This window comes from Panthera tigris, chromosome C2, assembly GCF_018350195.1.
Source record: "Panthera tigris isolate Pti1 chromosome C2, P.tigris_Pti1_mat1.1, whole genome shotgun sequence".
Classification (NCBI taxonomy): domain Eukaryota; kingdom Metazoa; phylum Chordata; class Mammalia; order Carnivora; family Felidae; genus Panthera; species Panthera tigris.
The window spans coordinates 147,682,063-147,703,192 of record NC_056668.1 but is presented as its reverse complement, the minus strand read 5'-3'; the positions used below and the strand labels follow the sequence as shown (position 1 = coordinate 147,703,192).

Below are 21,130 nucleotides of genomic sequence, written 5' to 3'. Positions count from 1 at the left end.
CTAAACGGAAAAAAAAAAAAAAAAGTTGCAACCAAAGCATGACAGCAATTGCCTTTGGGAGCTAAGATCACAGGAGAACATACATATATATGTATGTATATATATATTTTTTTTTTCTGTATTTTTTTCCAGTTTCTCTAATGAGAGTATGAGTTCTGATCATTTTTTCTAAAACTTAACTTTTTAGGGGCGCCTGGGTGGCCCATTGGTTAAGCGTCCGACTTCAGCTCAGGTCATGATCTCAGAGTTTGTGGGTTCCAGCCCTGCGTCAGGCTCTGTGGTGACAGCCTGGAGCCTGCTTCTGATTCTGTGTCTCCCTCTCTCTGCCCCTCCCCCACTCACCCTCTGTCTCTCTCTGTCTCAAAAATAAATAAGCATTAAAAAAATTAAAATTTAAAAAAACACTTGAACTTTTTATAAGAAAGAACACCTGTCACTTGATTCTCTCCATAGAAGTACAAGGAGGATTTTGTAGTGTCACTTCCACCTGGGGTCCCAATGTGGACACGGGTTGGGATTGGTGGCCCTGCTCGCCCTTGACCCCTCTTTTCTTCTCCTGTATCTTTTCTTCCCTTCCCTATTTAATATTGACATTCATGGACACACCTTGTTTTCCAGATAGTTTCCTTCCTCTAAGTCCTCCATCTAAGATTAAATAATAATAAAGCATGATGACGGTAAATAATGGTTATCCGAGTAGCAATCACAGGATAATAATACAAGTGGAGACCTTTGGTCCAGGTTGAGTAAGCAGCTGGTTTATTCTACATCCCGCATCCCTGGAGGAAGCAAACTTTCGTCCTTTTCCATCTGATGGAGCTGTCAAGCTGAGAGATAATCAACAGGATTGCGTGAAGGCAGCAAACAGAAAAGCGTCTTCATTTGGGAGGTACCACCAGAGAATGGCGTCAGGGCCGCCCCTGCGGCTACAGCCTGCATCCATCCAACCACCGTTCCAGAGTGTCTGAGTACTGGCAGTTCAGGGACCAGGAGGGCCTGCAGAAAGGAAAGCGTGGAGTGTACAGGCGGGGGCTCCCCAGTGTCCCAGCTCAGGATCTGCAAGTCCAACAACCCCCTGCTGGCCCACTTACAGCCCAGCCTGGCCTCTGCAGGCACATTTCCTAGGCTGTTGTGCCTCTCGAGTATGACCCTCTTGCTAACCCCAGTGCATCCTGGCACAAATGCTTGTGCCGCCTGCGCCCACAGCATACTCACGCTGCCCTCCACTTCTTTCCGTAAGTCCCACACCATGAACGGGAAGCCCCTCCCCTAGCCTACAAGAGAAGTATCCTTGACTTCTCTGAAGTGAGCATCAGAGGAGTTCTGTGACTTGCCCAGGGTCAGAGGGCGAGTCCTTGATCTGAAATGGGAACCCTTGACCTTGAGCCAGGGCCTCTTTCACCTTTCCGTGCACGTGTTTCCCCCCTCACCTTTCAAACTCCCTTTCAGCTCCTCAACCCTCAACCCAGCTCCTCAAACTCCCTTCTAGCTGGTCCTAGGCCAGCTAGACTGAGTTTTTCAAAACTTTTCTCCTGAAAAGTGATCCCTCTATTCCCAGCCCCCATGCCAGTACCCAGACCCCAGGTCCTCTGCTCCCAACCTGGAAGCTGTGGGGATCTCCAGACCAGATGCAGACCATTAGAAACCCTGTTTTGTTAGGCCATCCCTCAGCCAGGCAGGCCCCCATGAATTTTCCAGGGTAGGGGTTCCACAGTTAAAGAAAGGGCTGTGAGCCCCTGCCCCCCACAACTATAAACCCTCGGGGGGAACACACACATACGTATTTTCAGAAATTGCAAGGCTCTACATAGCCCAGGGCAGGCACTGCAGAAGGGAATCCCATGGGCATGCAGGCCCTCGGTCTTCTCCCTTCCTGTCTGCCTCAACCCTGCAAAACTGCTTGATCTGAGCTTTGAAAAGACATGGCTGCTTATTACTTTAATAAGAGCTCACTTTGCTGGAGTCCTGAGCAAGTGGGAAGGCCTTACTCAGCCTGGCCCAGCATATCTCTACTAAGTGCTATACAATAATGATGACTTTAGCTCATTAGTGCTTGCCCTAGAGGGCCAGCCATGCTTCTAATTAACTGGGAGAATAAAGACGGTATGAAAGATGCTTTAAACACTTGGAAGACACATTAAGGGGACTCCCACTTGAAAATACAGTCTATTAAATTAGTGAGGAAAAGGGATTAATGAATAAGTAGTATAGAGAACACTGACTAACCATTTGAAAAATATAAAGCTGGATCCCTACCTCACTAAAATAAATTCCAAGAAGACCAAAAATTAAGTATAAAAACATAAAACCATGAAAATTTTATTTTCTAATATTAATAAAAACTTGGGGCGCCTGGGTGGCTCAGTCGGTTGGGCGGCCGACTTCGGCTCAGGTCATGATCTCGCGGTCCGTGAGTTCGAGCCCCGCATCGGGCTCTGTGCTGACAGCTCAGAGCCTGGAGCCTGTTTCGGATTCTGTGTCTCCCTCTCTCTGACCCTCCCCCATTCATGCTCTGTCTCTCTCTATCTCAAAAATAAATAAACGTTAAAAAAAAATTAAAAAAAAAAACAAACCTTAATATAGGGCTTATTTTGCACCAGGCACTGTTCTACATATCATTTTATTTTTAACGTTTTTTTTTTAATTATTTATTTTTGAGAGAGAGGGAAAGTGGGGGAGAGGCAGAGAGAGTCAGGGACAAAGATATGAAGCAGGCTCCAGGCTCTGTGTTGAAAACAGAGAGCCCAATGCGGGGCTCAAACCAACGAACCATGAGATCATGACCTGAGCCGAAGTCAGACGCTTAACTGACTGAGCCACCCAGGCGCCCAGCACTGTTCTAATATAGAAGAAAACATGGCTTGATTTCTTTACAAACCTGGAGTACAGTTTCGTATAAATTCAGGAGCCACAAAACAAAATATTGAGGGATTTGGTTCTGTGAAAATGTAAAACTCCTATATGATGAATACACCATAAATGAAGTCAAAATACAAATCACAAACCTGAAACAAATAGTTCACATAGATATCATGAACGAAGTTCTAATAACCCTAATTTATAAAAGACACGTATAAAATCAATAAAAATGAAAGAAAACATTATCATCTCAAAAGAAAAACAAGCTAAGAATATGAGTAATCAGTTCAGAGAAAAATGGCCAACAAATACATGAAAAGATATTCAGCTTCTTTGTTTAAAAATGCCAGGCAAAATAGAATGGCATCATTTTATAAGTGTCAATTTCCAAAAACTACACAAATTTTATTGCTCTAGGTCAATGAGCTGAGGGAACAGGCCTTCTCACGCAGCGTATCTGGGGGTGCTCCCTCTCTGAATGCCAATTTAGCAATCTCTCTACCAACGTTTATTTCTTTTGAAGTTTATTTATTTATTTTGAGAGAGAGAGACAGAAAGAGATAGAGAGAGAGAGCTGAAGGGGCAAAGAGAGAAGGAGAGGGAGAGAATCCCATGCAGGCTCCATGCACTGTCAGCACAGAGCCCAATGTGGGGCTCAAACTCATGAACCACAAGATCATGACCCTCTGAGCCAAAATGAAAAGTCAGATGCTTAACTGACTGAGCCACCCAGGCTCCCCTCTCTACCAACATTTAAATGCACTTAGTGGTCCTAGCAAATGGAAACAATCTACCTGTTCATCAGTAAGGGACTGGCAGATAATTACCTGCAGCATCCAGAGGGCAGATACCTCTAGGTATCACTATGCCAAGATTTGCAAGCTCTTTAATAAGTGAAAAAAAAGTTAGGTGCAGGTCAGTGTGCATGTTGGGATTTCATGTGTGTTTTAAGATATTTTTCTTATTCTCAATATTTACACATTTTTCTCTGATTTACAAGACATATGAACAGCGGTGACCCTCAGGAGGCTGCTGATAAGAGCAAGATGTTTATTTTTTGATTTTCATTTTTAAACACATATGTCTTGCTTTTATTTTGAGAAATGATAAATAATAAATTTCTAAAAATTTTAATGGCTTCTAGGTAACAGCCCAAATGTGGACTTGATCTTCCAACAAACATTTAGGGAAGACTTATAATATGCCAGGCACAGAGCCAGATGCTGGAGGCAAGTAAAACAGACAAAAATCTCTGACTGAAGTTAGCACCAAAAGGCACAGAAAATGACAAAAAAGCAACAATGAAAAGCTGACCTCTGAGACTGACACACGTTCTGTTGCCAGATTCTGAACAAGGTCTCACTGCCTATAGGGCCCTGAGGTCACTATAAGAAACACTACTCAAGACTTCCGCTGGTAAGATGGGTCCGCCTGCAGTTCTGCCCCTCCTCACTCACTGACTGTTCAAAACCTTGCCCCCACAGAAGAACCGTGCAGAGAGAGTCCTTTGATTGCCTTCCACATGACCAGAGCACAGATTTCCTGGGCCAACCATCTATTCTTTGAGCAGACTGGTAAAAGCTGAAGCTTGGAATTGCACAGATCTAGAATTAGTTCCACCACTGTGGCCATGGGTAACTTGTACCTCTCGGTGCCCCTGTTTCCTCATTTCACAAGGAATAAGAATACTCACTGCACAAGGATTGTGATGTTCATATAGACATGCAAAGCCTACATACCGGCAAAGGAAAGAAATTGTAGCTATCATTAAAGGATTTCCTCTATTGTAAGATATGTTAATGATTTATTAACAACTTTTGTTAAAATTTGGGAGGACACATCAATTACAAGATAAACCCTAATAGCAAAAAATATTAAGATGCACAATCTGACACTGAAAAAATATTTACATTGTTTCTAGATCTAATGGGTGACTAAAATGCCCCAAATCAATCAGGACATCAATTATGAAATACGGGACAGAGAGAAGGTGGAAAAGGCAAAAGAAGGTGGAAATTGGTGGTGAGACAGTGTCTAGTGGATAGCATAGGCCCTCCATGATAAATGGTATCGGTGGAGGTGGTGGAGGTGCATGCTGGGAATGGAGGGTTTTTACATACTCCAATGACTCAGACTAGGAGAGAGAATTAGACACACATATCAGGAAAATCTCCAGGTTGGAAATTGGGCCAGGAGACTTACACACTGTTCTATAACCATTAGCCAATAGCCAAGTAACAGTGAGCAGAAACAAGAAAAAGCCGCATGACCTGTCTATGTGGCAAATACTGAATAAGAGGGAAAATCTGTCCTTATTCAAAGAAAAAAAAAAAAGAAACTAACATGGTACTTATGGGAAAACAGTAGTAGAAGAAAAGGGAGCTCATCATGAAATTCAGAGGAACATTCCTCTGAGAATAATATACTACAGAATCCAGAAGTAAATTTTATATAACTGATGTCTTCAATAAGATGTCACCAGGCACAAGCTCTGGAGAAAGCCATGGAAGAGAAAGAAAAGAGATTAAAAAGGCAAGAGCTTAAAAAAAAAAAAAAAAAAAAGATGGATAGGCTAACACAGAACTTCAAAGATACTAGAAGTGTAATAAACAAAATTCAACACCCATTCATGATTTTAAAAACCTTTAACAAACTAGAAATGGAAAAGATGGAAAAGAACACTCAATCTGATTAAGACTATCTCAGAAATTTTAAAGAAAATAAAACAGTTAATGATAAAATATCCAATGTCTTACCTGTGAGATTGGGAATGAGACAAGGATGTCACTATCATCACTTCTACTCAACATTTACTGGAGTTTCTAGCCAATGCAATAAAGCAAGAAAAAGAAAGCAAAATGTATTGAGAGTCAAATGTGAGAGATTAAATAAAGTTTTTTAGAAAAAAAATTAAGAAGACTATCCTCATGACCTAGGAATAGGCAAATATTCCTCTAAAAAAAACACAAAAATAACCATAAAAGAAAATTAATAATAAATTTTTTTTAACGTTTTATTTATTTTTGAGACAGAGAGAGACAGAGCATGAACAGGGGAGGGTCAGCGAGAGGGAGACACAGAATCTGAACAGGCTCCAGGCTCCGAGCCATCAGCACAGAGCCCGACACGGGGCTCGAACTCACGGACCGCGAGATCATGACCTGAGCCGAAGTCGGCCACTCAACCGACTGAGCCACCCAGGCGCCCCAAGAAAATTAATAATAAATCAGACTGCATTAAGACTAAGAATTTCATTTTATCAAGACTTTTTTAAGAAAGTGAAAAGGTAACCGACAAAATGAAAGATGTTTGCAATACTTGTATCCAACAGAAAATTTTACCCAGGGCATACAAATAATTCCCAATGAATTAATAAGAAAAAAGACAAATGTAATAGGAAAACTGACAAAACTATTGAACAGGCACTTCACATAAAAGGATATCTAAATGGCCAATAAAATTTGAAAAAGTGCTCAATCTCATTAGTTGACAAGGAAACACAAGGTAAAACCCAATGCAATACTACTACACAGCCACAAGAAAAACCTAAAAAATATCAAACACTGATAATAACTTGGAGCCACCAAAACCTACAACAGCTGGTGACAGCGTAAATTGAATCCCTCTAGAAAACTGTTTGGCAGAATATACCAAATCTGAAAATATGCATATCTATGACTAACAATTTTATTCCTTGGTGTAATCAATGGAAATCCATTTATACATTCACCAAAAGAAAAGTATAGACTGTTCATGGCAGCACTAAAAAAATGAAAACTATTCAAATGTCCACCAATGGAATAATGGATATATAAACTGATACATCCATCCATATAATGGAATACTATATAGCAACGAAAACAAACAAATTAGAACTATACACAACAATATGAACAAATATTGAGTGAAAGAAGTCAAATACAGGCCCAACCACTTGTAAATTTTGGAAGTCTTTACTAAGCAAATACATGGTTATAGAAGAAATCAGAGTTGCAGTGATTTTTGGTAACAAATATATAACTATCTGTTAATACATCTAATACAACACCTAATATATAAAGAGTTATTTCAAACAAATATGATCTGAATTTTAAAAATAAGCAAAGGAGAGGGGCAGAGGAAAAATCACAAAAGAATATAAATATGTAACAAACATAATGGGAAAACACCCCTAATGGGATATCATAAAATGCAAAAGAAGATAAAATTATTATATACCTTTCAAATGGCAAAGATTTTATACTTGATCAGAGTTCACTAAATAGGCATCTTACTAAGCTCTTAATACTGATATTGGTACAAACTTGCTGGAGAGTCATTTTACAACATTAAGAACCTTACAAGAATTTAGATGAAAGAAATAATCAGAGATATAAACAGAGATTTATTTCAAGGATGCTCACCCTAGCCTCCTGTATAACTCTAAACAAGATTTGAGAAAGAAAAAATACATTCAACTTAAGGCAATTTGTCTGATAATTATGTCCTTCCTCCTGAGAGCTCGGGGTTGCAGAACTCAGTGGTGTTCTACCGCTTATCTTGGGGAGTAGGATCCCACTAGTTTGAGACTACAGATATGCAGAGACCAAGATTAGGCCAAGATTAGGATTAAATATAATTGGTGGGGGCGCCTGGGTGGCTCAGTGGCTTGAGCATCCAACTCTTGGTTTCAACTTAGGTCATGGTCTCATGGTTTCATGGATTCAAGCCTCGCGTTGGGCTCCATGCTGTCAGCATGGAGCCTGCTTGGGATTCTCTGCCTCTTCTCTCTCTCTGCTCCTCTCAAATAAATAAATAAATAAACTTAACAAAAAATTTTTAATAAAAAATATAATGGGTGATGGTCATTAATACAGACTATTAGAAAATGTAGGGGCGCCTGGGTGGCGCAGTCGGTTAAGCGTCCGACTTCAGCCAGGTCACGATCTCGCGGTCCGTGAGTTCGAGCCCCGCGTCAGGCTCTGGGCTGATGGCTCGGAGCCTGGAGCCTGTTTCCGATTCTGTGTCTCCCTCTCTCTCTGCCCCTCCCCCGTTCATGCTCTGTCTCTCTCTGTCCCAAAAATAAATAAAAAACGTTGAAAAAAAAAAATTAAAAAAAAAAAAAAAGAAAATGTACCACTTACCATGCTCCCAACCCTTCCTTATCTTTTACGATTTTCTTAACACATTCAATTGTCTTCTTCAAATCTGGATTCAGTAAAGCTGTGGAAAAAACACAGTGGAAAAATACGACTCCACAACTTGGCAGCTAAGTCAGAGTGATGTCAGGGAAGCTACAGGGTACTCATGTTTAGAGAGGCTTCCATATGATTCCAAGGATAAATCTATCCCTAGATTTTTCTCAAGACAACCCTAGGAGGTAGTAGCATGTGGTCCTCTTTTACTAAATCTATTGATTTTTTTCTTGTAATTCTTATCATAATATTTTCATTAAAAATATTTATGTATAGTGAATATACTGTGCTAAGCAATCTAAGAAGCAGTGGACACAAAATGGCGAACACAATAAATCTGTCCCTGTCCTCCTAGAGCCTGCAGTCTGATAGAGAGAGATAAAGATCAGAGATAAGTACAATACCAAAGATACCTGGCATGATGGGGGAATGCAGCTTGACATGGGAGCTGATGAGTGGGGGCACCCCATTCAGACTTTCAGGGTCAGGGAGGGGTTATTGGGCCACGTGACATCTAAAAGAGTAGGTAAGGAAAAGGGGTGGAAGGATCACAGAAGGAAAACTGGTCCAGGCAGAAGAAACAGCATGTGAGATGGCCTAGAGGTGCCTCTGGGGAACCAACATGACTAGGCATTCATCACCCCATTCTCTCCTTTGAATGTGGAAGCCAAGACCTCCCACCTGGGTTACTGCAATACCTTCCTTCTTGACTACACTTTGCCTCCTCCTTTCCCTAATCCAGTCTGATTGTTTTTCCTTAAAACAGTACTTCGGTGCCCCCTGGTTGCCTGTAAAACAAAACTCCACGTCCTTGGCAGAGTCCAACTTTGCCCCAACATACCTTTCCACTTCCACCACCTTACCCTTCCATTGCCTTCCTCCATGGCCCCACCATTAGAGACCTACCAAGGGGCAGGAGACAAAGCTAGTGCCCACCCTGAAAGTGGGTGCTCTACCCCTGATACCCACAGCTAGGTAATCATACACAGTTTCTCTTCCTGGACTTTATTCATGCTCATCTCCCAATCTGGATCAGCTCAACTAAACAGGACGGTCCTTAAAAGTCTGCCACTGACCACCAACCAAGCTCACTGCGCCCTCTTCCCTCTTCTGAATAAAATGCCACTTTGATGCAGCACTTACCTGTTAAATCCATACACGTGTGTATACATACCTACGTGCATACATAGGTACACATGTGCATGCATGCTTACACACACACACGTGTGTGTGCGTGCGCGCGTCCTAAACCCCAGCTGCTTTGTAAATTCTTTGAATGAAGTTGTGTTCGTCACACACACCAGGCAGTATACCAGACGCCGTGCTTAGCTCTTAATGTACACCATAGCACATTAAAAACTCAACAAAAGCCCTGGGAGGTAGGTCCTCTTATTACCACTTTACAGATAAGATAACTAAGGCTCAGCTCACACAAGTAGTAAGAGGTGGAGCCAAGATTATCTCTGCTCCTCACCCTGCTGGACAAGGACAGGATACAATTCCCTGAACTGCTCCCAGGACTTAGCACAGGGCCTAGTAGCTCTCGATGGTGCCTTGCTTCCTTGTGGCTCAGGGAAGACCTGCTGGCTTGTGGTTACAAATTCCCAAGGAGACTGTTTCCCCCTCTTTTTAGAATGTCGTTGCTTTCAGGATATTCTAGCTCATCTCTTCCAGCTGACAGTGCTGCTCTCAATGTGTCTCCAGCGTACCTCCTTGCTTTGCTCAGGCCCCATCTACACGATGACCTCAAACCTTTGCCTTAGGCCACAGGGAATCAGCTGATGCCCCCTGGGTCACCATCAGCTTCAATCTTCATTTATCTGTCTGGATTCTTGCTCCTCACTTTAGCCTTTAGGGATTTTCCTTTCTTGCCAGGCCAGCCAGGTACTATAGAAGATATTTCTTTTTTAAGTAGGTTCCATGCCCAATAAGGAGCTTGAACTCACGACCCTGAGATCAAGAGTCACATGCTCTATCAACTGAGTCAGCCAGGCATTCCAGATTTAATTTTTTACATTTTATCTAGTGGGAGGGTTTTTCAAAGATATCGACTCCACCATATTTTCATCACAGCACTCAGTACCACGTCTATTATAGATAATTAGTTGTTTCTCTGGTCAGATTCTGGCAACCAATCAGTCAATCTTCTTATGAGATATAAATCATGGGCCTATTGGGTTTCTCTTCTTGTCTTGGCTACCAGGAAGCTTAGGATGACACTGAATGACCTATCACAGTAATTATGTTCTTAATGTGTAGATTTCCCCTAGACTTTGATCACTGTGATTTTGGGCCCTGCACAGTGTTTTCCATACATTATCCCACTGAATGTTCACAGCAACCTTAAGAAGTAGTTAATGTTATCCCCACTTCACAGATGAGGAAGCTCTAGGAAGTGAATTGCACAAGCTCATGTAAGTCACTTTGTAATGGGAGTGGCTGGGAATCCCACTGGGTTCCTGTGTGTTTCCTGCACCTTTCCCTCCTACTTTGCAATTCTGTGTCGTCTTGAATCTGGGAACTGTCTTACTTCTCTTTGGAGTCCCAAGGCCAAGCATGGGGCCCAACACCAAGCAGGTTTCTCCTGGCCCATATAAGAAGCTTTACCATGACCTCCCCACTCTGTCTCCTAAAGACCCAGCTCAGCAGCTATAGGTTCTAGAACGTTTCTCATTCATCATGGGGGAAGGAGGTTTGCTCATTAGGGAGACCCTAAGAATGCTGGGCTCTTAGACCCTCCTAAGGCAGAATAACAGCCTCAAGTTTCAGAGAGAGCTCTGGCCTGGTGCTGCACCCTATTGGTTTAGTCCTGACTCAGGAGTCACACTGCTTGGGTTTGCCTCTCAACGATACCACCTACCAGCTGTGTGGCTTTGGGCCACTAACCCTCTCTGGACCTCAGTTTCCCCATTTATAGAATGGGGATAATAATGATGCCCATGTCATGGGTGCCTTTGAGAATATTAGACGAATTCATATCCATGAAGAGCTTACTGGAGTACCTGGCGGTTTGCCAGCATTAGAATGGCAACTCCAGGAGACCTGGCACTTAGTGGGTCCTCAGTAAATGCTAGGATGATGGAACCCTGGGCAAGTGCAACCTCTTGACTACAGGTACTTGGAACCCCTGAGAGCGGCAGCAAAGCTCCCTTTGTAAGAGCCTACTCCTGTATCCTCCCAGCGACCACTTCTGCCTGTCCAAGCGGCAGCAACCATTCCCCTTGAAGTAGAGTGTTGTGCCCAGGTGTGGGCAAAACGAAGCCCCCACAGAGCCCTCTGCTCCAACCCTTCAGGCCCAGAGGCTCTGATGCTCGCAGCCTCTCCCCCGCCTCCTCTCAACATTCTGACACCTTCTCTGCCTATCCGGATGGGCATCTGCATTCCTCTTTGGACAGCCCAGCCTCCCCTCTCCGCAGCCCTTTCACCGCACTCACCCTCCCAGGCCCCGCCCCTACCAGCCCCGCCTCCTCCCTGCTCCAAGCCTGCAAACTCTGGCCACCCTGAAGGCAGGCCTCGGGAGCTCTGTGCTGCAGCCCCCGGTGCCCCGGTGTGGAATGGAGGGAGGTGACCTACCAGAGCAGGACATGTGACAGCGGTTCTTGCCCGTGTCGCACCAGTCACGGTTGGGGATCTGAAAGAGGCCGTAGCCAGTGTAGTCACGTTGGAGGTTCTCGTAGACCGCCGTGGGGTTGAACTTGCTCTCAAAATAAGCCAGGCACACCCCTAAGATGGAACAGGAGGTGGGTGGCTAGGGGGAAGGCGAATTGCGGAAGCCTGGGCAGAGGCCAGAGGAAAAGGAGGTGAGGAGAGAAGGGGCTTAGAGGGACCTACTCACAGTTTGCAAGGCTGTAGCCCTCGAAATGATCCAGGCCTCCATCTTTGAGCTTCTTAGCCACCACGCAGCGCCCCATGATAGCAGCGCCACTTGGAACCACTAGGTAGCCAAGGAGGGAAAGAACCAAGGATGCCTTCATTTCTCAGGTTCCTGGCAGTTCAGGGCAATAGTGGCCAGGTGAGCCTGGTTTCTCTAAAGGAAAAGAAGGGTGGGGGTCTGCGATTCAGTGTGTTCAGATAAAGGGGAGTCTCCCCTGGCTTAACCATGATACTTCTTCCCACCCTAATCCTCTGCTTTGTGTCACTGCAAATCCGGGACGCCGAAACCCTGCCTCTCCTCCTCTGCTTGACGCCCTATTTCCTAAGGAAATTGGTCTTGTGAAGGTCACACCCTCACATTCTTTCCCTCCAGCAAAACCCAAAGACATCAAACCCTCTCTTCCCCTTTATTATGCAGGTAGAACTTGTTCATTAGGTACAAGTTGGAAAACAGGAAGAGAAGGAAAAACTTCAATGTGGTCCCACTACTCAAGCATTATTATTACGTTGAATTATTTCCACCACTGCATTTTATCCTAGAATATATTCAGAGTTCTGGTCTCACCCTTTCCACAGTTTGTCCCCAGACTGTCTACAAATCAAACTCTGCTGAGCTTTCCTCCAGCTGTCCACACAAGGAGACAAACCCCAGTCCAGCCGAGACCTGCCACATAGCAGGGGTGTCATCACTGACAAAAGCAGGCAAGTCCCTGAGCCTCACAATGCCTGTGCTTTCTCATCTGTGAGAATGGGGGTCATGCGTGGGGTGCTGGGAGAATTGACTCCTGAGTTTCTCCTTCTCCATTTCTGTTGTCACCACCTAAACCCCCTCATCACCATCCCCTCAACCACCCTCATCACCGAACCTTAACCACCACCCCCCCAACCGATCACCATTCCCTGAACCTCCTTCTGTACCTTCACCTAAACCCCCCTCATCACTGCAAGCTGAATGGTAACCCAGCCTCTTGGTCTCCACTCCTCCCAACTCTTCTAGATGGTGTTCTTTCCCTAAATTTATTTATTTATTTTGAGAGAGAGAGAGAAAAGCAGAGATTAAATCTCAAGCAGGCTCTGCATTGTCATCAGGAAGCCCAACCAGGGGCTCGAACCCACAAACTGAGAGATCGTGATCTGAGCCAAACTCAAGAGTCGGAGCCCGCTTAGCTGGCAGTCACCCAAGCACCCCAAGGTGGTGGTTTCTAACATGAGTGACGAATGTCCCCAAAGCATATACAAAATGTTACTCTTGGAATGCTTCTATTTGCCTAGTCCTTATCAGAGCAAACCCACCCTTGGCTTTCTAAGTCCTCCATAATCTGGCCTTACCCTGCCCTGCCTCCATCAGGAGGAATCACTCAGTCAACTCTGAATTCCCATGTTGCTCCTTCTCTGTTCTCTGCACCTCCCTACCCCACTCCCCACTGCCCATGCCCCTTTCCTTAGCGTCTCCATACATGGCTCTTCCCAATCCACAGGGCCCTACCATGCCCTTCCCCACCCAAACATTTCTCCATCTTCAGGTGTCCACTACAGGTGCCACCTCCTTGAAGCCTGATGCAATCCTGCATAAACGTTCCCCCTCTAAGCCCCTACTGCCTTCAGAATCACCTCCAGAACCTAGCAGGTGATTGTCCTGTTCTGTGCTATGTCCTATCCCTCAGACTAGAATGTGCAATTGGAAATTACAACATAACTTCTACCTGGCATGCCCTACAGCCCCAACACTGTGTAAATATGTTAATTAGGCAACTAATTGCATCCACCTGTCTGTTATCATTCACAGGTGTGTGCCTGTTCTCCAGCCTACATTTACTTGCATAAGGGGTTCTTGACCTTGGCACTTGGGCTGGAAAATCCTTTTTCCTGGGGGCTGGTCTATGCATTGGAGTTTATTTGGGAGCACACCTGTCTCCAGGTGCCAGAAGCTCCTCCCCTTCGGTTGTGACAAACAAAAAATGTCTGCACACACTGCCAAACGTCTCCTGGTGGACAAAACTGTCCTCTGTCGAGAACTAATGATGCAAATGTCTAACTTGGGAAAAAGTTAGAAATAAACGAGTATAGTCCTGAATTAGAAGAATTTCACTTTTAAACATTTGTTTAAACTCTCAAATCATATGATTAGTTACAGACATCACTATTATACGGCATACCCTATTGAGGAGGGCCTGGCATTTAAAGTGCTCAGACTTGGGAATCAGATTGCCTGGGTTCATATTCTGACTTTACCCTGTAATAGCTGGGATTTTAGGAATCCCAGGAATAATGGAAGACAGTTACTCAGCCTCTCTGTACCTCATCTAAATAATGATAAAAAAATAATGCTTACCTAATTGTGTTGATTTAAAAGGTGAAAGAGTTAAATATGCAAAGTATTCAATCCGCAGAAGACACCTGTCTTTCTGAACTGTGGTCATACTCCTTGCCCTTAGCTTAATAACCAAATTCCAATGCATATTGGAAGAGAAGTCCATGTTTACATTTTCCAGCAGAGCAAAGGATATTTTCAGCAAAGGATATCCGTCTCCCAGACAGACATAAAAGGCATACTTAGTCCTCCCTCCTTCCTTCTTCCCTTGCAGTGAATTCACTGGGAGTCCCATCTCCTGTTCTACCAAAGCCTATCCACCTCTCGCCATCTCCTCTGCCTCATGGCAGTTCAGAAATCTCCATCAACTCTGACTTCTGTAGAGGTTCCTAGGTATACTCTGAAACCCTACAATCTTCTCCTGTTCCCCTATCCCTATTATCCACACAACAGCTAGAAAGTCCTCTTTAAAAACATATATCCAGGGGCACCTGGGTGGCTCAGTTGGTTAAGGGTCTGGCTTCAGCTCAGGTTATGATCTCACGGTTCATGAGTTCAAGCCCCACGTCGGGCTCTGTGCTGACAGCCCAGAGCCTGAATTCTGCAACGAATTCTGTGTCTCCCTCTCCTCTGCCCTTCCCCCATTCATACTCTCTCTCTCAAAACTGAATAAACATTAAAAAAATTTTTTTTAAACATATATCCAGTCACATCACTCACCTCCTGTGGGTTCCCCTGGCACTTTAAATGAAATCCCAACTCCTCAACCCAGCCAACAAGACCCTTCCTGCTCTAGCCCCTGAGTACCTCTCTAGTCTGATTCCACACCTCTCTCCCCACCACACTCACCTTGCATATCTCTTTTCCTTAAACATGCCAATCTTATTCCCACCACGGGTTCTTTGCATCTGCTGTTTTTTTTTTTTTTTAAAGTTTATTTATTTTAAGAGAGCAGGAGAAGGGCAGAGAGAGAGAGAGAGAGGGAGAGAGAGAGAGAATTCCAAGCAGACAAGCACAGAGCCCACTGCAGGTCCCAATCCCACAAACCACGAGATCATGGCCGGAGCCAAAATCAAGAGTCAGACGCTTAACCAACTGAGCCACCCAGTCACCCCTTCGTCTGCTGTTTCTTCTGGCTGGAACAGGACTCCCCCAACCACCACAGAGCCTGCTCTTTGTGGTCATGGTCTCAGCTCAAAAATGATCTCAATATCTCCTCTGATCACTGCTCCATCACAGAAAATCATTTCTATTTTCTTCATAATATAAGTCAATTTCAGAAATTACCTTGTTCATTTATTTGTTCCTCTATCTCTCACACCAGAGAGTAAGCACCAAGAATGCAAAAACCTGGTCTGTTTTGTTCTCTGCTTTATCCCCAGAGGGGCGGGGGGGGGGGGGGGGGTGGGGGGAACTTAGAGAGGGAGGGAAGCAAACCATAAGAGACTCTTAAAAACTGAGAGTAGGGGCGCCTGGCTGGCTCAGTTGGTTGAGTGTCCGACTTCGGCTCAGGTCATGATCTCATGGTCCGTGAGTTCGAGCCCCATGTCGGGCTCTGTGCTAACAGCTTAGAGCCTGGAGTCTGCTTCGAGTCTGTGTCTCCCTCTCTCTGACCCTCCCCCATTCATGCACTGTCTCTCTCTGTCTCAAAAATAAATAAAAACATTAAAAAATTAAAAAAAAAAAAACAAAAACTGAGAGTAAACTGACAGTTGATGGGGGTTGGGAGGGAGGGGAAAGTAGGTGATGGGCATTGAGGAGGGCACCTGTTGGGATGAGCACTAGGTGTTGTATGGAAACCAATTTGACAATAAATTTCACATATTAAAAAAAAGAACTTAGAACAGAGCCTAGTATATAGTAGGTGCTCTGAATCTCTGTTGAATGAATGAATGAATGAATGAATGCCAACCCTTCCCAACAGAATTGTCGTCATATAAGCAATAAGTGGATTTTCTGAGTGTCTCTTGCACCTGGGTATCATCATAACTGTCCTGGTTCCTGCCCATCCTATACCAGCTTACCAGTTCACCAGTCCTTCTGCAGGCCTTGGTGCCTCCTCACGGGAGGGGAGAAGCAGCCACCGTGGCAGCTTTGACCTTTATTGCAGAAAAGTTGCTCTACCTGCACTCGGTTCCCTGGGCTTTTCAGATTCCACTTCCTTGATAACCCGATTACCTCCACCCAAGAGCTTCAAAACCCAAGTGCTTCTCCATAGTGTGCTCTTCTAGAATCTTTTCTATGACATCAGTAGCTATGCACCAGAATATTCTGAAGCAGGGAGGGGTCTGTCACCAACACGGTGTATTAGTTTTCTATTGTTGCTGTACCAAGCTACGTCAAACTTAGCAGCTAAAGCTATACAAATTTATTATCTTAAAGTTCTATAGAGGAGAACCCATTCCATTGCTCATTCAGGTTGTCGGCAGAATAAAGATCCTTGTAGCTGTAGGACCAAGACCCCGTTTCCTTGCTGGCTGTCAGCTGAGGGCCATTCCCAGCTTCTAGGGGCCATCTGCATGACTTGACTTTACCTCCCTTCCCCTATCTTCAAAACCAGCAATGATGGGTCAAAACCCTCTCATGCTTTGACTCCTTCCTTCCTCTTCTTATGTTGTTGTATCTCTGACTCACATTTCTTTTAATTTTTTTTAATGTTTATTTATTTTTGAAAGAGAGAGAGAACAAGAGGGCAAGCAGGGAAGGGGCGGGGCGGGGACAGAGAATCTGAAGCAGGTTCCAGGCTCTGAGCTGTCAGCATAGAGCCCGATGCAGGGCTCAAACCCGTGAACCACAAGATCATGACCTGAGCCAAAGTCTGATGCTTAACCAACTGAACCACCCAGCTGTCCCTCTGACTCACCTTTCTGCCTCTTCTCTTACTTATAAAGACTCATGTGATTAGACTGGCTCACCCAGACATCCAAGATAACCTACACATCTCAGGGTTCTTTACCTTAATCACATCTGTAAAGTCCTTGCCATGTGATTAACATGTTCAGAGGTTTCAGGTGTAAGGGAGTGGATATCTTTAGAGGACCATTATTCTGCCTATCATAGCATTCTTCCAGGCCTCCACAAAACTGCCTTCTAGTAGGGAGCAGTGGGAGAAGCCATTATTTTGCTCATCTACTCACTATGGGGTCATGGTCAAGGACATCCTCTCTGGAAGCTGGGCAACCTCATTTGTGAGATAAGGGCACCAGATTGGGTTATCTTAAAAATCCCTTCTAGCTCCAAAGAGTCAAAACATGCTGAAATGATTGAGGATAATGCTAGCCTTTTGAAAACACTGAAGTTCTTATGGCTGACTCAGTTATGACTGGTAATTAGTTGATTAATTAAAAGTGATAAAATAGAGAATCATAAAAGAAATAGGCCATAAACACCAAGACTTAAACTCATAAATCCACATTGGCTCAATAATCTTTAGTGATGGCCATTTCTTAGATATGAGTCATGGACTGGAGCACTGCTTAAGATTTTTGTGTAAATCATACAGTACCATATTCCATTTCTAACTTCTATAACTTTAAAGTAAATCAAAAGCTTGAAAACATAAAAGCAAAGAAAGAATTTAAAGACATAAAGCAAAGCAATGTCACCTGGATTTCCCTTCTAGATTTTCAAGATTTTTCCTAAACTTTCTTAGTTATATTACCCAAAATTATCCTTTTAGTAGAATGATTTGCCTTTCTCAAGTCTTTCAAAGCACTCATCTTGAAGTTTAGATAATTAACTTAAGCTGGAATGACCAATTTGTCCTGGATTGGTTGGACACAGCCTTATACTCACATAATTGACAGATCAGTACTAATGGCATATCTCTATTTCCTTTTAACTCTTCAACTTAATTTGCAAAAGCCACCACTACTACTCATCAGTAGAGTATTTTGCAACTTTATGTACTTTTCAGCAGTTTTTCAAACGTAATCTTGAATTCTTATGCTTTCCAGAAAACCTGTAGTCAAGAGAGATTATGTCTCTTCTCCCAGAGTTGGGAGAGGGGAGCAGAGGTCTTTTAGAGTGAGACTAGTAATAGCCCTCCTCTCCCTCCTCCACGCTTTCACTGCTGTTTGACCAGAGCTCCATTCCTGTGCAAGACTTTAGTGCATTTACTAGAGTGCCTTGGAAGACATAAAGCATCTTCCATTATTATTATTGGGGTTAGTGCAAAGATTTCATGGAACAGTTTAGGGCAGGGCCTGGCAAACTGCAACTCACAGACCAAACCTGGCCAGCAGACTATTCTCATAGATAGTTTTGTTGGAAAACAGCCACCCCCAATCATTCATGTATTTGGTTAAAATGAGGAACTATTGGAAACAACTTATATTTTCATCAATAGAGGTGGATTACACAAGTTACGAAGTGATTTCATTCAGTGGAATTCTTTGCAGCCTTGGAATCAAGCAGGCAACTCTCCACATACTAATATGGGAAGATACTTATGAAATAATGTTAAATGAGAAGGAGTCTCAAATCAGTATCTCAGAGTGCAAAACGAAGTAATATTAATGTATATTTGCTTGTTCTATATATGGAAAGATATGCAAGAAATTTATTACATTTGACCACTATTTCTTTTAAATTTTTTTTAATGTTTATTTATTTTTGAGACAGAGAGAGACAGAGCATGAATGGGGGAGGGTCAGAGAGAGAGGGAGACACAGAATCTGAAGCAGGCTCCAGGCTCTGAGCTGTCAGCACAGAGCCCGACGCGGGGCTCGAACTGACCTGAGCCGAAGTCGGACGCTTAACCGACTGAGCCACCCAGGTTGCCCTATTTGACCACTATTTCCAAACAAGTCAATAAATTACCTATTAAAAATAAACAAAATATTTAAAAGGTTTTAAAGGCAGAGAAGAAAGTAGACTGAATAAATGCTCTCATGCAGGGAGCTTCACACACTCATACACACACACAAACATGCCCTACCAAACATGTTTTGAGCAACTTGGTCACATGAATGGAATTAGAACTTTCTAGAACTGATTTGTTTTAAAAATGAGGAGAAAGGGCTTACACCTGTGCAACTAACAAATTGACCTGCCAAGTTAGACAATGACTATAGCCAGACACTGTTCCCCTACCCTATCAGACCAAAGCATCCTACTCCCCAGTCTTTCCTTACTCATTCAATCGTTAGAAGAGCAGTTATTAAGCACAGACTATGTACTGGGTCTAGGGTAGGCTCAGTGAGGGACCAGACACATTCTCTGCTCTTAAACTTGAAGGAACTGCCAGGATAGTGGGAGGACATACATGAAAATTAAAATGTAGTGAGCTGAGAAGTGAAAGCTTAGTGCACACAGAAGATGGACTGAACCAGCTTCAAGGCAGCCCAAACTGTAATATTAAGGGATGAGATTCTGCCACTTGTTTTGGGATAAACTTACATCTCCTGGCGACAAGTCTGCCTCTGTCATTCCCAAGAGTGCTCCCAACCTCTGTAAGGTGGATTCATACTTTGCCTCCAAAGTGTGAACACACTCAATTTTCTACCTGGACACACCCATCCCTCACTCACCCATCATCTGCAGATGGCTGCATCCATGGCTCCAGAGTGGCGCACATGACCAGGCCTAAGCCATTCAGCATATCACATTCTTTTGGGCATAGCGATTGGTTCAGGAATGATTAAGTGACCTAAGCTGCACCAATCATAGAGAAGATTAAGATTTTGATTTAAAACCTCTAGAAAAGAGGTGTACCCCAGTGTCTGTGAATCTTCCAGGGGAAGAGGGGAACTTCTGAAATGATTGCATCACCATAAGGGTTGATCTGGCCACCATAAGGAGCCAGAGAATGAAGCCAACTCCACAGCCAGCAGAGCCAAGAGACAAAGATAAACTAAGTCCTGGTGACGTTGTTTGAATTCTGGATCAGGCTGTACCTGAAGCCAGTCCACCTCAGGACTTTTCCATTCCTCTTGGTTTCATCCAATTTGAGTTGTGTGTTGAGTAGCCCTGACCCACTCATTCTTTGAGAAAAGCTCAGGGCTCTCCAGCTTGGCAGGTTGCAGAGCCCATCAGAACTATCCCTTCCTTCCTGAATTCTCTCATGAGAGACAAGGACTTTCTCTGTGTTTATCTTTATGTAAAAATTCATTGTTCTGTGTGTCAGTAATTGGATTTCATTCCTCTTTCAGCTGACATTTAGGGAATTCACAATACCCTTGGTTGCCTTTTTAAAAAACAACTTTAGGGGCGCCTGGGTGGCTCAGTTGGTTGACCGTCCGACTTTGGCTCAGGTCATGATCTCACAGTTTGTGGGTTTGAGCCCCACATCGGGCTCTGTGCTGACAGCTCAGGGCCTGGAGCCTGCTTCAGATTCTGTGTCTCCCCCTCTCTCTCTGCCCCTTCTCTGCTCACACTCTGTCTCTCTCTCAAAAATAAAGATTTAAAAAAAAAAACATCTTTATTGGGGCACCTGGATGGTGTAATCACTTGTGCCTCCCACCCTTGGTCTCGGCTCAGGTCATGATCTCCCAGTTGGTGAGTTTTAGCCCCACATGGGGCTCTGTGCTGATGGTGCAAAGCCTGCTTGGGATTCTGTCTTTCTTTCTCTCTGCCCCTCCCCAACTTGTGTGCATGCTCTCTCTCTCTCTCAAAATAAATAAACTTAAAAAAATAAAATAAAAAATAACTTTACTGAAATATAATTTAATCCATACAACTAACCTATTCAGAATATATATTTGGATGGTTTAAGAATATTATGCTATTTTTTTAAGTTGTGGTAAAATACATGCAACATAAATTTTGTTATATTAACCATTTACTAGTGTAAATTCAGTAGCATTAATTACACCCACAATGTTATGCAACCATCACTGCCATTTCCAAAAATTCTTCATCACCCAATCAGAAACTCTGCACCCATTAAGCAATAACTCTCCATTGCTGCCTC

General features: G+C 43.6%; 1 protein-coding gene across 3 annotated transcripts; it reads right to left on the bottom strand.

Moving 5' to 3' along the window:
- Positions 1-736: 736 nt before the first annotated feature.
- On the bottom strand, positions 737-16,439 carry LYZL4 (lysozyme like 4). Of its 3 annotated transcripts, none has more exons than XM_007080997.2 (5): positions 16,242-16,439; positions 11,869-12,060; positions 11,607-11,756; positions 7,983-8,061; positions 737-996 (listed from the first exon to the last, which is right to left on the bottom strand). In XM_007080997.2, the coding sequence occupies exons 2-5, from the start codon at positions 12,005-12,007 to the stop codon at positions 927-929; spliced, it is 438 nt and encodes a 145-aa protein (XP_007081059.1). In that variant the 5' UTR covers positions 12,008-12,060; positions 16,242-16,439; the 3' UTR covers positions 737-926. The 3 variants fall into 3 exon arrangements, with proteins under 3 accessions (XP_007081059.1, XP_042812266.1, XP_042812265.1); XM_042956332.1 differs by having other exon boundaries at positions 11,869-11,967; XM_042956331.1 differs by having other exon boundaries at positions 16,342-16,439.
- Between the last annotated feature and the right edge of the window lie 4,691 nt (positions 16,440-21,130).

Bases quoted from the DNA above. Each gene is read 5' to 3' on its own strand.
- LYZL4 (XM_007080997.2), bottom strand. From the start codon at position 12,007: ATGAAGGCATCCTTGGTTCTTTCCCTCCTTGGCTACCTAGTGGTTCCA. The intron at 11,757-11,868 runs GTGAGTAGGTCC...GTTCCATCTTAG, and splicing joins GGGCTACAGCCTTGCAAACT to GGGTGTGCCTGGCTTATTTT. The intron at 997-7,982 runs GTAAGTGGTACA...TCCTTTCTGCAG, and splicing joins AAGGAAGGGTTGGGAGCATG to GCCCTCCTGGTCCCTGAACT.